The 16,531-nt window shown below is 39.1% G+C and overlaps 1 protein-coding gene, 1 long non-coding RNA gene and 2 pseudogenes across 8 annotated transcripts; 2 read left to right on the forward strand and 2 right to left on the reverse strand.

Moving 5' to 3' along the window:
• The first annotated feature begins 490 nt into the window (after positions 1–490).
• On the forward strand, positions 491–829 carry LOC125597236. The gene is made up of 3 exons (XR_007331578.1): positions 491–522; positions 606–683; positions 767–829. It is a non-coding gene; the product is annotated as an uncharacterized LOC125597236 (long non-coding RNA).
• Positions 830–917: 88 nt separating this feature from the next.
• Positions 918–3,184, forward strand: LOC125597235 (annotated as a pseudogene).
• A 65-nt stretch (positions 3,185–3,249) lies between these two features.
• Positions 3,250–4,305, reverse strand: LOC125597237 (annotated as a pseudogene).
• A 10,329-nt stretch (positions 4,306–14,634) lies between these two features.
• Positions 14,635–16,531, reverse strand: LOC106419545. 7 transcript variants are annotated; one of them, XR_001283846.3, is made up of 8 exons: positions 16,323–16,530; positions 16,172–16,216; positions 15,810–16,058; positions 15,639–15,718; positions 15,508–15,562; positions 15,309–15,405; positions 15,143–15,228; positions 14,635–15,034 (listed from the first exon to the last, which is right to left on the reverse strand). XR_001283846.3 is itself a non-coding variant. In XM_013860354.3 (7 exons), exons 4-7 carry the CDS (start codon positions 15,659–15,661, stop codon positions 14,806–14,808), a joined length of 429 nt encoding a protein of 142 aa, XP_013715808.1. In that variant the 5' UTR covers positions 15,662–15,718; positions 15,810–16,058; positions 16,172–16,216; positions 16,323–16,531; the 3' UTR covers positions 14,635–14,805. The 7 variants fall into 7 exon arrangements, 2 of the variants coding, with proteins under 2 accessions (XP_013715808.1, XP_013715807.1); XR_001283845.3 differs by having other exon boundaries at positions 15,309–15,562; XR_001283844.3 differs by lacking the exon at positions 15,508–15,562 and having other exon boundaries at positions 15,614–15,718.

The raw sequence follows: 16,531 nt of genomic DNA on the forward strand, positions 1-16,531 counted from the left end.
TGCCCTTTTGTTTCTTTTTCATGTCTGAAGTCGGCAAATTTCTCCTTTTTATATGCCTCTCCTATATGAGTAAACCTCTAATCTTCTCCCTGCGGACAAAGATGGTAGCCCTCTCTTCCATATCTTGTTCGTATGGCGCTGGTTGAACCAACGATCTACTTTTTTTTTATTCTGAGTTTTGAGTCTCAGCAACCTCTGAGTGAGATGTTTGTGAGCTTTCGGTCCCTTCCTGTTAGCCAACATATTCTTTCTTGTTGGTCCTTTGTGTCTTTGAGTTCTCATATGTGTTTTTGCTCTTCCCTTGCTGCCTTTCTTTTCCCTTAATGGTCAACCCTTGGTGCTCAAAGTAATAATAGTCAGTCTAGTCTACACAGCTGGAGAATCATTGATTTTACTGCTTTGGTGTTTCATCCTTGCTACGAACAACTGGAAGATTATGCTATATAAATCTTTCAGAAGTTATTTACATACATAACATAAAGAGGCTCCTAGGCTTTGCTTTACCGGAAAGACAATGGACAGGTTACTCCGAGTTCTCTCAACTTTTCTTAACATCTTTTGGTATCTGACCCCTTAATGTATTGCTTATGAGTTTGCTTATCCAGGTACAAGTTAATTAAAGAGGTTGGTGATGGAACTTTGGTACCGTGTGGCGAGCTATCAATAAGCAGACGGGTGAAGTTGTAAGTTGCTTTCTTTGAGGGTTATCTAGGCCTGTATAATGTATGTGCTTGATTTTCTTACCATCTGAAGTTTCTATGAGCAGGTTGCAATTAGAAAATGAAAAAGAAGTACTACTCATGGGACGAATGTATCAATCTGAGAGAAGTGAGGTAGTGAATTGCTTTTGTTGAGCTGCTTTTTTTGTCTTGTGTAGTGTATGTTTACTATTCCTCTCTTTCTCTCCTATCAGTCGCTTAGGAGAATGGATCATCCAAATATCGTGAAGCTGAAGGAAGTCATCCGCGAACATGATATCCTATACTTTGTCTTGAGTACATGGTATACTTTCTTCCTCCTCCTTGTCGTTTGCTATTTTCTGCGTACACTTTAATCAATATCACTGATTCTGCACATGTCATTCTTGCTTGATCAGGATTACAACCTCTATCAGCTAATGAAAGATCGACAAAAGCTTTTTACAGAAGCTGTTATTAAAAAATGGTGCTTTCAAGTCTTTCAGTCTTTCATGGCCTTTCTTATATGCATCAGCGAGGTTACTTTCACCGCGATCTTAAGCCAGGTAATTGATAGCCTGGAGGTGTAATTATACAAAGCTTTAAACTCAGCTGTGAAGATTGACAATGTTGACTTTAATTACTTTTTAGCAATCGTGGTTCAATAGCTTGTCATAATATATGTTTATACTGTGCTGGTTGTTACAGAAAATCTATTAGTCTCTAAAGACATCATTAGATTGCTGATTTTGGTTTGGCACGGGAGGTTATTCGAGTCCACCTTTTACCGAGTATGTTTCTACACGCTGGTAAGTGTCGCTTTTCTTGTTGTGTTTGTAATGAGTCTTTCGTTACCCATATGGTCGATTAGATGATATACCATTACTGCCATACTGACCCAAGAATGTTTGTACTAATAGGTACAGGGCGCCTGAAGTACTCCTTCAGTCATATGTATACACATCAAAAGTTGGTTAGTATCCATACTATAGTAAGAAATAATTATAATTTCTCTCAATGATCTGCTGCCAAACAATGTGTCAAATGTTTGTTTTTCCTAGATATGTGGGCGATGGGAGCTATTATGTCTGAGTTGTTGTCTCTTCGTCCTTATTTCCAGGGGCTAGGTAACTTAGCAGTGATTAATTTTGTATTTTGGTGATTAGAAATGTTGCTAATAAACAGTGAAAATGTTATCGTATCAACCTTGCAGTGAAGCAGATGAGATCTATAAGATCTGCAGTGTCATAGGCAGTCCAACTGAGGAGACCTGGTTAGAGGGACTTAATCTTGCTAACCCATAAACTATCAATTCCCTCAGGTAACATGTCTTGAGCCTCAGTAATTTTTTTTTTTAATGAGCTACTAACTGTTGTCATCTTACAGCTTTCTGGTGTGCCTCTTTCAAGCTTGATGCCATCTGCTAGTGAAGACGCAATTGATCTTATTACGGTAACTAACAGTTTTTAAAAGGAGTTCCCAATAGCTTTGGACATATTTCTCTAATTTTCGGACACCAATCTCTGACTTTTTCATGATTGTTCAGCGGCTTTGCTCCTGGGATCCATGCAAGAGACCCACTGCTGCAGAGGCTCTGCAGCACCCGTTCTTTCAGGTACACCATAGAGTATTTCCATCGACTATTTCTTCTTGATCAGTTAATTAATCGTGTTCTCATGTGGCAGAGTTGCTTTTATGTCCCACCATCTCTCCGACCCAAGCCATCTGTTGCAAGAACTCCTCCGCCTGGTATATTTTTAGTTTGTTGATCGCCAATATCAGGGTATAGATTATTATATATCTGCTTTGAGATTGTCAAAACTAAATTTCAATTTGTTTCTTTTAGTTGGACCAAGAGGATCATTCGAGCACCCAACAGTTAAAAGGCAGACGTGTCTCTTGCCAAGCCATTCAACAATTTTCTCAAAGCCAAGTGCTGCTTTTGGCAGTGGCGTCCAGAGGAAACTCGACATGGCTAAGCAAGATGGAACGAGGAACCCTAACCGGTGAGAAGTTCTGTCAAAGACTCCAAATACAGACCACCCGGTAGAAAGAGTCCTCGTAAGTAAAACCTTAACACCACTCTTATTTCTTGTAACACGTACATGATTATATTCCTTAATTCTGATAAAACAAAATCCATTTAGCTGGAGGTAATGCAGCAGGTTCGTCATTGAGCAAGAACAGGGTCGCGCGTGGTGTGTCCGAGACTGCTGATAAACTTTCCAACATGAGCGTCAGAGGAACCGTGTCTCGAAGACACTCTGTGTCAGTGATGCAGCAACAGCAGCTGAAGCCACCGCCGATGAAAGCAAGGTTGTGTAGGAGAAAAACGTGACATGTTCCTTAGACCAACCCAACCCGCCACAGTGCCTACTCTAGGAAAGTCGCCGGCTGACCCAAATACCTCTCAACAACTTTACTCCTGAATATCTTATAATATATACTCTGCTTTGTCCCTTAAGTCGTCATTTCATCAAAAAAGAAAAAAAAAAACTTAAACTGCTCCTTTTCAGTTTTGTCTTTTGTCGTCTACAGTTTCTTGTTTTTACTTTTTTTCCATACTTTTGACTGTGTGATGGTTTGTATTATGCGTGACGCTTGACTTCATGGTTTGCAATAAAGTTGGCTTGGGACTACTTATGTAGCTATTGTGTACTTTTACTTTCTAATTCATTTCAGTTGGATTGGCAGAATCGTAGATTGCATAACGAAAATAATATAGAAAATCTACAGAAGTACTCTTGAAGTATCTTCTTGTAAGAAATGATCAAAGCTGTTTTTGTTTTTCTGTCTTATCTCTTGCTTGAGGAGTTCCAAAAGGACTGCCAAAAGACAGGCCAATTCCTTCCTAGCTTCGTTCCAACCTAACAAGGAACCTTCTCTCGACGGATCCCAACTCGACGACACGATCCCGTAGCTCACACCAGCTAACGCCGTACCGAAGAAGACGAAGGAAACAATAAACGGAACCCATGTAGGCACATCGATTTTCAATCCCACTTTCAGATAGTAAAAGAGTGGGAAGAAACAAAGACCAACGAAGAGTGGTAAACCAACGGTAAATCCCATTCTGCTTATCATTCTGTTGGTTACTATCTCTGGAATCACACCTCTCTCACGCTCATCTTCATCATCGTCTTCCTCTTGGTCGTCTTCTTCGTCACTCTGGTTTCCGGGTTTTGACTTTTTGGGTTTCTTGTTTTTCCTAGAGGAGGTGGTCCAAAGCTCTCGGACTATTCATTGTTGCTTGTAATGGCGCTAATACGCCATATCTCTAAGCGCTTACTGCAAGTAAGAGACTTGGGAACTTGACCGTTCCATTCTCTCCGTTTTCTACGCTTCCATCAAGCTGCGTAAAGTGGAAGAAGTTCAAAAGGACAAAGTTTAATACTACAGAACAATCTAAGTAAAAAGAGATGGAAACCAGATAGTAGAGATGGTTTGATATCAGAAGTGCAGTAAACCGAAAGAAGCATGAGGAAACCCAAGGAACCATTTCACTCAAATTATTATATCGATCAATGAGACCATTTGAGTTGGGCAAAGAGAGAGAGAGGATATGAGATTACCTTGGCAAGAGGTCTGGGATGAGCAGAGAGGTTGAAAAGACATTTACAGAAGCCATTGAATCAGATCAGACATGAACCAAAAAGCGAAATCCTCACGAGATTTTTACAGAGAGAAGCATCGGATTTTTGTGTGTGTTCTCCTCTCTGTTCTGTTTCGAGTGGGAGATATGATAAGGTTTATCGTCCATTACCCGGTTTACTCCCGGTTCGGTATGATCGTTTACTCGTTCAGTTTGATTTTTGAACACGTAGCTAACTAATGGTTCTCCCCGTTCACCGTCTTTCTGGACGGGAGAAAAAACGCGAGTAGAGCGACGGAGAAGACCGGTAAAGATTCAAAGAAACTTATGTATGATTCATGATGTACGGGCTGACGTTGCAGGTACATATGATGGGCATGCGAAGCCCATCGAGGTTTATTGATACCTAATGGATTGGATCGAGATAGAACTACATGACGAGTCCATATTTCCTCAAGAATTTGTAAATAACTCCTTACATTGATTATTTGAATCAAAGATTGGTCTTATATAAGTTTGGTGTAAATTGTGCAGCTTTTAAACTTCAAGGAATTGTGAAGACATCTATAAACGATTGCCGGTTTACACACTTTACCACTATATTTCCAGAAAATCATTAGTCTCAAGAGAAAGCCATCTCAAAACTTTTCTTCAATTCATCACTTCACTCTAAGTATAAGCCTCATTAAATTATTAGTGATTTTGCTTTCTGTTTATTATTGCATGAGGTTGTTCAATTGACACTTGCACTAATCGACCAAAATCATCTAGCCACTCACACTTCATCTCTTTAGACTATTTTTCGAACTTCATGGGGTATAAGTTTTGGCCCCAACTGTAAAAATCATCCCCCTATCATTTTGGTATTAAAAACAAAAGTGGATTTTTCATCTATATTGATTTCTCAAGATATTTTGTCTCAAATACTACTCATATTGACTCTGTACACACCGAGATCCTGATCCATGTGAACACGAAGACGGTTGTTTTCCTAACACTGAGACTATCCGCCTTTGAGTTTTGCTTCTTGTACATGATGATAGATCTATGCCTTCTCTCAGGCTTATCTTCAATTTGAAATGCTGGTCATTCTCTGGTTCTGAAACATCTCACCATTGAGAATCGTTGCAAATGTAACCTGAAATTGACTAAGTTTTTCAATACATTCTATTGCCCATAATAGAGCTTCTAAGCTTCCGCATTGAGTGCTCGGACATTCAGCCCCAACAGCCCATCATCTTACTGAGCCAATCTTTGTCCTGAGAAAGTATCATTCCTCCAAGAGAATGATCTTCCTGATTCAGAAGGTTTGTAGGCTCGACCGGTAATATTCTCTTGTTTTCAGTACACCATCAGTCTAGAGTGTGGACTCTGTGTTCTGCCAATTTGAGCGTATCTCGAGGATCTATATCCAATTCTAAAACCTTATTATCAGATTCCTTTCCAATATACCATAGTATCCACACCAAAACTGATGATCCTCCATCGGCGGTCAGACTCGCCAAAAATGGATCCACATTTGTGAAAAGGGAGCTGGTGGGGAAAATAGCTGGTTTGATGGTATCTTGGAGAGATCCCAAACCGAAGTGCTGGAGGACTTCAAAAACACATGGTTGATCGATTCCTCATCCGCTCCACATCGTGCACACATATATCCGCTTGTATCCCTCGCGCTTCATATTCTTTTTACTATAAACAATACACCATGTCATAATTGCCATGAAAATGTTTCATTTTTGGGGGCAACCGTATTTTCCAATGACGGCTTCAATGTATCAACCGTAAAATCTTTTCAAGATGATCATTTTGTGAAAACAAAATGATTTTTTTTAAAATAATGCGGTGAGCGTAGATCATTTTGGTATGTAAAATCATCCCACTATCATTTTGGTATGTAAAACAAACAACACACTTGGATTTTTTCATCTAATATTGAATTTCATGTTTTTCAAGATAGATCATTTGTGAAAAACAGAATGAATTTTTTTAAAATAATGCGGTGAGCGTGGATCGAACCGCCGACCTTCAGATCTTCAGTCTGACGCTCTCCCAACTGAGCTATCCCCGCTTTTGTAAATGTAAACTACAATACATATAAGTTGTTGTGAGAAGGGTGGATGGTTAAGAATGGAAGAGAGGAGATCGGACTGTCGTACATTCATATGATGTACTTCGTTTCGGAGCCTCTTCTTCTGGGCGTAGTACAAGAAGAAACCTCGAAATTATGAGGTTAAAACCAATCAAATTGTTTCAAATTCTTTGACTTTGATTTGTAGTCTGCTTGTTTAGATAGTTGTTTCTGTCGTTTTCAATCTTTCCCTTTGCTGTTTATGGTTTTGACATGAGTAGTATAGAGGGAGTGATCTTCTTAAATGTCTTTGGAATTCCAAATATATTCTGATCTCTATCTGAAGTTATTTATGTTATTCTTTTTTTCCTGTGTGACGCAGTTGGGACTGCAGCTTTCAGCATGGTAGCTTAGTGGAAGAGGTGGATGGTCAGACAGCAGTGTTCTCTGTAAACATATAAAGTCAATGATACGTCGTGTAGATTGATGTGGATATTGGTTTATCAACCTTTCCAAATGGAGTTACGCGCGGCTCGTTATTGGTGTAGTCACATCTTTGGTTGTTGAAATGGCTTCCTTACAGTAATTCATCTACAAACAGACAGACACATAACACTATAATATTGTTTTGCTCAAGTAGATGGGGTTGTTAAAGTAACATATACAACAAATATGGTTTGATTTTGCAGGAAAATACACTGGAAGAATTTGCATAGCTGGTTTTCAGTGCCGTAGTTTGGCATATAGTTTATGACTCCTTCAAACCCCTTGAGAAATTACGATCAAACTTCATATATGTTTTTTGTCACAGAAAAAGTGTTTAATAATGGCACTAGAGTTACGACATGATTATTGCCTCAGTATTCACTATAATTTGAAGGATTTAACATCCAGTGATCATAATGTAACTCCAATATGCTAATGCTAAGAGACGAGCTCGACCTACATAAGTGGCTGCCGGTCGATGAGAGAGATCAGCCGAAAGCACATCAAGACAGATTGGGACTTTCCTATTTACCTCCCTGACAAGTTATAAGAAAACTTATTCACCTTTTTGACAGCATTTCAAGAGATAAAAGAGAGGGATGTTTGATTTAACAATGACCCAGTACTTGAAAATCTCCATTTAGAGTAAAAATAATTGCATATGAGAGAGTTCAGTAATAGTCTTTAATCCCCCAACTGAATTTGCTATAAATATAATCCTACTCAAATCATAACTAGTTGATTCACATACCACCTTCCAGCTCTAGTTTTGGATGAACTTCTCCCAATTATATTTGGTAATAGAAATAGTGTCTTTTTCTGATCAATACTACACTTCTTGCACAGCAAAAGTGACGTGTGTGAAGCAATAGTTTGAGATATTTGCATCCTCTATGATTTAGGAGAAAAAAGTTAATGTATGTTAAAATTAAACCCTTGTACTCTCTCAGGTTTTGGTTTTATGTAGGAAGAAGTTTCTGAATGAATTTTCAATTTAAGATTAATATCATAAAACGTTTATTACAAAATCATCAAACAGAATGAAAACAGAATGAAAACAGATGGTGTTCAACATGCACGTTTGGCGACTATTTGGGCTTGCTTTTTCGGTAAACTTTTACATGAACCATTGTGTATGCGGGAGAGAATCTATGTCCAATCACCAACCCACAAAACACACCAGGTCCATAGGCTATCCCAGCTGAAATCCAACTAATCACTTGTTCTTTTGGCTCGGACAAATCTTCCGACTCTTGTGGTGTAGGATTAGGGACATAATTTTTCCACATATATCTTCGAGACCGTAGAGTCTAGGGTTATTCATGAACGCCGAACAGTTTTGTCTTTGAAACTGTGTACTTCGTGGTATTGACGTTGGAGATTGTTATGGGAGAAGTTAATGATTGACAAAAATGAAGACTATACCAAGATCTTGAGGAATCAGACCTGACAGCTGATTCAGAGATAGGTCTAGTGCCTCGAGAATTGTCAGATTTGCCAGCGATTGAGGTATATCGTTCGTGAATCCGTTACTTGACAAGTTGAGAAGACGCAGTCCCTTCAATGACCCAATAGATTCTGGTATCTTTCCAAAAATTTTGTTTCCTGAAAAGTCAATAGCCTTGAAGCCTTTTAGAACTCAAATTTGTATCAACTCTTTTGTTCACCATTTCCATTGACACACGGAAATCACTATACATGTACATGCTGTCAAGATATTCTTCGGATAAAGTGACTGATGTGCCGCGGTCCGAGCACCGACCAGCCTGGATCATGGACACGGCCCAAGGTGGCGATCTTGTCAACCAGCTCGACCAAACCGAGGTTTTACCATCAGATCGTGCTGAACTTACTGACCATGTCATCCCATCAGTTCATTCCATCCATACCAACCATGTGTTCCCATTGGATCATTGATCAGACCGTTCGTACCATCCCATCCGATCACCCGACCGTACCGCACGTGCTGTCCACCGTATCGACCCACGGACGTCCGTATTAGAACTCAGTCTGGAACCACGACCTAGAAATGGAATTGATCGACCCATATCACTTCTTTCCCAACATTCAACATTCTAAGACTGATTGTCAAGCCAGATTCAACTTGGGACGAGAGGAATCAAAGATGTTCACAAATTTTCTCTTATGGCCCTTTTCGTGCGTACTGCTGTCTCGAAGGCTGTACTGACGTCCTTGCTTCAGTGACTGATCCTATGATGGAATTTTCTCTTTCATATTTCACTAAGGCATGGAAACTTAGCTGTCCAAGACTTGTCTCACGACAGTACACATCTTGGACAAGCGGATCATCCAAAAGTTCAGTCTGTTCGTGTGGAACATCCAGCGGGTGTGTGGATCATCCCGCGTGTGTCCTTATCCTTCCCACCATAGACCAGCACGACCAGAATGAACCTGGACAGTAGCCTAAGGGTTATCTTGACTGGTCTTCATCAGTTTCTCTGCGTCTTTGACTCCTTTATTATTTTTAGTCAAATTTATCATTTTCTATGTCTTCTTTTCTTCATTTCTCTTTATTGTCTTTGTCTACAAACCCTATAAGTATGTAATTTAGTCCATGAAGTAAGATAGATTGTTTTCCCTTTTTTTTTGAGTTGAAACTCTTTGTCTTTGTAAGAACTTGTCTTGTTTCTTGGTGAGTCATATCCAAGTAAACACTTCCTCAAATCGTTGGACTTATGAGTCATATCAAGCAACGACGAGAGATCCTTCACTTGGTGATCTTGTGAGTCATATCAAGCACCATTTGGAGTCGGGAATATCGGAGGCCTTCCACAACCTTCGTGTGACCCTTCAATCCATTCAGTTCTCCATTCGGAGTTCATATCCAAACAGAACCAGTAGAGTGATCCGTTCCTAGGGTCCTTCAAGTGGTATCAGGGCCACTCTTTTGGTATCTTCTGAATCATTCCATCTTCTCATCTTCCATTTCTTCATAACACTTCTTCTTCTACCTTTCTTGAATCTGGGCCCCTCATTACCATCCACCATATAAAAAAGAGAAAAGATCTATAAAAAAAAGAGAAAAAAAGAAGTCGAAAGTTTGATTTGTGGATTGGTGGTGGAAGAGAAAGTCTGCTGGCTGAAGAGAAATCCAGCCTTTGACGTGGTTAAAACGGATTCCCAAACCAAAATCTCTTATCTTTTCTCTTAACAAATTCTCTTGTGTTTGCTTGGAAATTGTCCATTGGGTTTCTTTTATTGTTCTTCTTAGAACCTTGAGTGGAAACTTGTTTGTGTGATTATCCAAATTCTGAGAGAAACACTTGAGTGAGCGAAATCAAACACTTGAGAGTGTGATGATTATTTTTATATTTTAACCTTTTGTGTTGAGAATTTTCAGGTTAAGATGTTTAAAGCTGATCAAAGAAGGCTTTTCAGTCAGTTTGAAGTCTGGGAGTTTTGTGACAACCTTGTGAAGGGAGTGGTGAAAGCCCTCAAGGACGTCAACCAGATCCATAAAAAAAGCACATCCACACTTGCACCTATAGCTGAGCCATCATTATTCATCAGTGAAACATCCAAAGGTAAATCTGAAAACAACCTTGAAGATCTAAAAGATTTTTCAGATTCTTTATCAATTTTTGATGAGTATGATGAAGAACTGATTGAAAGTTTGATGATTTGTGAGGATAATGTGATCTTCCTTTTCCAGAACCTGATTTTATGTTTGATAAAGAACAGACTATTGCAGAACTAACCTTTTTGCAACCGGAGCATCCGAGTAGTCTTGTTCTATTTTCACACAGATTTTGAGGAAAAACCATTCGACTACCCACATCAAGGACTGCTTCTTGGCACCAGGAGACCCATGGACGTTGATCTATATCCCATCTTTGATGAGGAAGATGATCACTTGGACGAACTTGGTCCAACCTTTGATGAGAAAGCACTAAGCATCACGCCCATCATCATGGAGAACCGATTTTGCTTTGATCCCGGCACAACTCCTATGCCTTTATCCAAAGAGCATTGTAAGGAACTTTGTAACATAAATTATGTGCCTGATCTGTTTGATAAGTCAGTTCCAATGACATAAAACGTTCAGGTCTTGATCATCTTGAAAAGTCGTTTGAGCTTGATGTGCAACAACTAGTTTTCTGCTCAAGAAAATCGTTTGATTCATTTGTCTTCAAAGAAAATAGCTTTAGTCTGAGATCTTATGGACATGAACTGATCAATGGAATTTTGTTTGCATCTTCATATGCTTTGGACGATTTTATGGTTAACACATTGCTGAAACAGAATTCATATAAAGCTGAAACCGATTTTTGTGGTGATTCTGTTTTGAAACCTGTCCATTTTTATTCTGAATCTGATCATGAATTTAAACTTTTGTGTTCTGAATCTGATCAAGTTAGACATGTTTTGGAAATGTTCTATGGTAGTTCATGCCTTGAAAACATTCTGATTTACAACACCTTCTTTGATAAACATGATGAGCCTTGGATAAGAAATTCTCAGTTTGAACTTAATCTTTTGTGTTCTAAATCTGAGAAACTTGCGCATGTTTTGAATTTGTTCTTTAGGAACTGGGATATCACGTGCCCTGACACCATTCTGGTGTACACCACTTACTTTGATAGGCTTCATGATGATCTGAAACGTGTGCTACATGTTCTAGGGAAAGAAGCTTTGGTTTCTGATCTGAACAACTACTTGTCTAGCACATATGATCCTGGTATTTTAATGTTTGTTTTGAGTGTCCAGGATAAACATGATCAGTCTCCAAGAGGTGCCAGGAACAGAAGCAGAGATCATTCTTATCAGTTTTAGATTTGGAGATGCATGTACTCGAGAAAACCAACTTCAAAACTCCAAGGAATTTTATGTCCAAAATGTTCCTTCTCTGAATTTTACATGATTTTAAAATTCTTTTTGTCTGATTCATTTTCCTTTGATTTGGGTAAAATAGATTTGAGGTCAAATCCTTTTGAAGAAGGACGGAATGATGTGCCGCGGTCCGAGCACCGACCAGCCTGGATCATGGACACGGCCCAAGGTGGCGATCTTGTCAACCAGCTCGACCAAACCGAGGTTTTACCATCAGATCGTGCTGAACTTACTGACCATGTCATCCCATCAGTTCATTCCGTCCATACCAAACATGTGTTCCCATTGGATCGTGCTGATCAGACCGTCCGTACCATCCCATTCGATCACCCAACCGTACCGCACGTGCTGTCCATCGTATCGACTCACGGACGTCCATATTAGAGCTCAGTCTAGAACCACGACCTAGAAATGGAATTGATCGACCCATATCACTTCTTTCCCAACCAATTCAACATTCTAAGACTGATAGTCAAGCCAGATTCAACTTGGGACGAGAGGAATCCAAAGATGTTCACAGATTTTCTCTTATGGCCCTTTTCGTGCGTACTGCGTGTCCCGAAGGCTGTACTGACGTCCTTGCTTCAGTGACTGATCCTATGATGGAATTTTCTCTTTCATATTTCACTAAGGCATGGAAACTTAGCTGTCCAGGACTTGTCTCATGACAGTACACATCTTGGACAAGCGGATCATCCAAAAGTTCAGTCTGTTCGTGTGGAACATCCAGCGGGTGTGTGGATCATCCCGTGTGTGTCCTTATCCTTCCCACCATAGACCAGCACGACCAGAATGAACCTGGACAGTAGCCTAAGGGTTATCTTGACTGGTCTTCATCAGTTTCCGCGCCTTTGACTCCTTTATTATTTTCTAGTCAAATTTATCATTTTCTATGTCTTCTTTTCTTCATTTCTCTTTATTGTCTTTGTCTACAAACCCTATAAGTATGTAATTTAGTCCATGAAGTAAGATAGATTGTTTTCCCTTTTTTTTTTGAGTTGAAACTCTTTGTTCTTTGTAAGAACTTGTTTTGTTTCTTGGTGAGTCATATCCAAGTAAACACTTCCTCAAATCGTTGGACTTGTGAGTCATATCAAGTAACGACGAGAGATCCTTCACTTGGTGGTCTTGTGAGTCATATCAAGCACCATTTGGAGTCGGGAATATCGGAGGCCTTCCGCAACCTTCGTGCACCCCTTCAATCCATTCAGTTCTCCATCCGGAGTTCATATCCAAACAGAACCAGTAGAGTGAACCGTTCCTAGGGTCCTTCAGTGGCCATCTCACGCCACTTGGAAAAATAGAAAGGCGGCAAAGTTCCGTTGAAGTGGTTATGTGATATATCAATGATTTTTAAACTCTGAAACCCAACGGAGACATGAGGATAATACAAGGGCCCGTATAATTCGTTTTCTCGGAGGATCATGACACTTAATGACGGCAAAGAACCCAACCAAGATGGAAATGTGTCTTTGATTCTGTTGCTTTTCACATTCAAAAATTCTAAAGTAGTGCAGTTGATCAGTGATTTTGGAAGTTCTCCTTCCAACTGGTTGTCGCTGATGTCAACTGAGGATAAGATGGTAGTGTTGAGAAACATGTCTGGATGAAAAACTCCATTGAAGTTGTTGTGTCGTAAATTTAGCTCTTGGAGACCAGAAATTGTATTACTCAAACATTGAGGGATGGAGCCGCTGAAGCTATTGTTGGACATATCTAAGAAAAGTACTGGTCTAAGATCCAATTAGGTAGTGGTCCTCGAAAAGAATTTGAACCAAGCTCCAACATTTGAATTTGTGTTAAATCGGAGACTTCCCATGATTTTCCAAAACTGCTGAAAGAGTTGTGAGAAAGTATCAACCACTGAACACTCCTTAACCAACCGGGTATTTCACCTTTCAACTTATTGTTAGAAAAATCAAGATACTCAAGTTTGACCAAATTTGATTTGGGACCCAACAAAATTGTTGTCATGAAGATCTAAATGTTCAAGATTGGGAAATTTTGTAATGAAATTGAGAATAGGACCAGGGGCGGTCCTGAATTACTCAGGGCCATAAACAACATCAAAAACGGGGCCCTGTTTATACATAACATTATAGAAATACTAGGGTCGGCCCGCCCTACGGGCAGGATGCAAATTAAATATTAATTAAAACAGTTATCTTTATATATAAAGTACACTTTGTATGATATAAAATTATACATATTAGTTAGATTTTTTACATGTTATTGTAACAGCAGACTAATAAGTTATGCTTTATGAAATGTTTGTATAAATTGTATCAGATTTAATATATTACTATGAAATATATTTCACTGTTATTTTCGATTAACGGTTTAGAATGTAAATGGGATAGTTTTAAATGGGACGGGATAACTGGGGCAGGTATACTCGTTTTAACATCTTTAATAGAAAGTCGGGCATATTTTGTTTGGGATAGTATGTAAGTGTGTAATGTGTATATATAGATTTTTTTAAATGTCATCAGTATTACGTTATTATGTATTAATACTCTTTGGGTGTATATCTCAGAAAAAAACTGCAGTCCATAAAGTAAAGTTTGCTTTACGAACAATAGATAAAAGAGAGTGACATGAAATCAGTTGTCCAAAAAAAAAGAGTGACACAAAATCATAAAGAGTTTGGGTGGTGAAGTCAAAAGGCATATATCTTTGTTATTATCATATTCAATAATTACAAAACTATCCTGGACTTAACAAATTCGATCATATTACTATGACTTATTTGAAGCAAGAGTTGTTTTTTGGTGTAAGATGCGTGAGTTGTTGTGTACGAAAAAATGGTAAATAAAAAAGATCTATAAGAGTTGCTAAAAAAAAAAAAAGAGAACTGTGAGCAACCATCTATTCTCAAGCTGGGTTGCAGGGTGATGATGAGTTTGTATTTAGACGTTTCCAGCTATTTGAAACACGAATAAGAAACACATGCAGAAAACTATCAAAATGTGAGTTTATTTTAAAAGTTGACCCCATAGGAAACATAGTGACCAAGACCAAGCAACAATAATATGTGAAAAACCCAGCAACGAAAAGAGGCAAGGAAACAATGAAATCGTAAACCATTATTCCAAGGGTTTATAGACTTAGCCACTCGTTAAGCTAGAAAACTAAGAATTTTGTGGTTTTTTTCCAATGCGCCTATCCTCCTGCACTCCTTCTTCCTCATTAGTTACTTCACCAGCAACAGTTGCATGGACGCCTCTTTGAGCAGCTGCATCTCTCCACAGGCACCCAACTAGCGGATTTTGCAGGGGGAACTTTGGTGATGGTTTTGGAGGGCTTAGTAGCCACTGCTCTAGCTCCGGGCATGTCATCTCCTGGGTTGTTATCACCCCTCTGCCAAAGAACCATTATAAAAAAGTAAACAACATAAACAATATACATAGAACTGTTTCAAACTATTGGTTAAGGAATGGGGAGAAGTTTAATGGGGATAGCCTCAACTGGAAGGTGAAAGTACTGCCAACCAAGTTCTTTAAACACTGTGGGAGAGATCTTCGGTTGTGGTCCTCTACACCTGTGTCCTGCACCTATAAACCATATACGTTTTTAGTAGCAGCGTCTATTAGTGATAGAACTGAAGAATTAAATGTAGTGGTTTTGTTCTTACCATAAGATGTGCATTGGTTAGCTTACACATCTCACCATCAAATGCCACAAAGACAGCTGACTCTGACCCATCAAAGACTGAAAACTCCACCCGGTTCCTGTAGTAGTAATAGTTTGTAAGTAGTCTAGGATTGTTGGGTTAAATAATGTATTGCATCGTCTGTTCAGATAGCTGATAAGTTGTGTATAGAACACATGACCTTAGAACACCAACGGTGTTTTCGTTTTGGCAAGAACCATATGTAACTTAATGTACTGCAGTTTACGTTGTAAGTTAATTATGTATTACACCATATGTCTAATTACATTATTAGACTATCTCAGGGCAAACCGTTCAAGACGTATGTAGGTCATATCAGCTGGATTGTCTGTGTTTCATCATTGTATGTGGTTTTGACTCCACCAACACATCTAGCACGAAACAGTGTTGTGTTAGGACAATTAAATTCTCGAAGATTTGTCTTTACTCATAGCATTATATAAGCTTCGTTTACAAACAAACCTGGTAAGTGGATGTTCGTGTTAGCAAGTGACATCAGTTCGTCATTGCTGCGGACCATAAAGATTCTGTTATCTCGACGAAGGTGGTTTGTTCCGTGAATCTAATTAAAACGGGTGCGGTGGTCAGTTTGAAGTACTGATTACTCCGCGTGACGCCAAATACACTAAGCTCAAAAGTCCATCTTTCTCTGAGCAGTTGTTGGAATGTGTTCAACCGGTGGACGCTAATAGATGCTTGAATCAGCGTGGACTGCATAGAAATGAACACAGAAGAAATTAAGACAATCAAGCGTTTCCATTCAAACAATATCTAATGATGTAAGTTCGATGTAAGGATATAACATATTCATTGTAAACATATACCTTCTAGTCCACCAAAACCATATCAATCCACCTAAGTTCACCTTTCTTCTCATCCCATAGAAATGAAGAACCACATGCAATTGTTGAGAATAAAAGAGATAAGTAGTAGAGAGATGAAGAGAGGGCGATCAACTAGAAAAGGAATACTAACCTATTTATACCAGAGATTAGAGATCTATTGAAAGGCTCTTAGTGGGCGTCTGTATTAATGTGACTAAAGTCGCTATCCGTTACAGGAAAATCGAGCACAGTCGATCGTCGTACTCGCCGCCGAACTCAGAGTAAAGAAGAAGACAATTAGGTTAGCGCCATATGAGATGTTCGCAGGGCCTTAAAAAATTACGAAAGTAAGCCCATTAT

This window comes from Brassica napus, unplaced genomic scaffold (genome assembly GCF_020379485.1).
Source record: "Brassica napus cultivar Da-Ae unplaced genomic scaffold, Da-Ae ScsIHWf_13;HRSCAF=28, whole genome shotgun sequence".
Lineage (NCBI taxonomy): Eukaryota > Viridiplantae > Streptophyta > Magnoliopsida > Brassicales > Brassicaceae > Brassica > Brassica napus.

Excerpts from the sequence above, each read along its gene's own strand:
- LOC106419545 (XM_013860353.3), bottom strand. The coding sequence starts at position 15,661 with ATGACCTACATACGTCTTGAACG. Across the intron at positions 15,406-15,638 it reads ACCTACATACGTCTTGAACG|GAACCGGGTGGAGTTTTCAG; the intron begins GTTTGCCCTGAG and ends TTACTACTACAG. Across the intron at positions 15,229-15,308 it reads TAACCAATGCACATCTTATG|GTGCAGGACACAGGTGTAGA; the intron begins GTAAGAACAAAA and ends TATGGTTTATAG.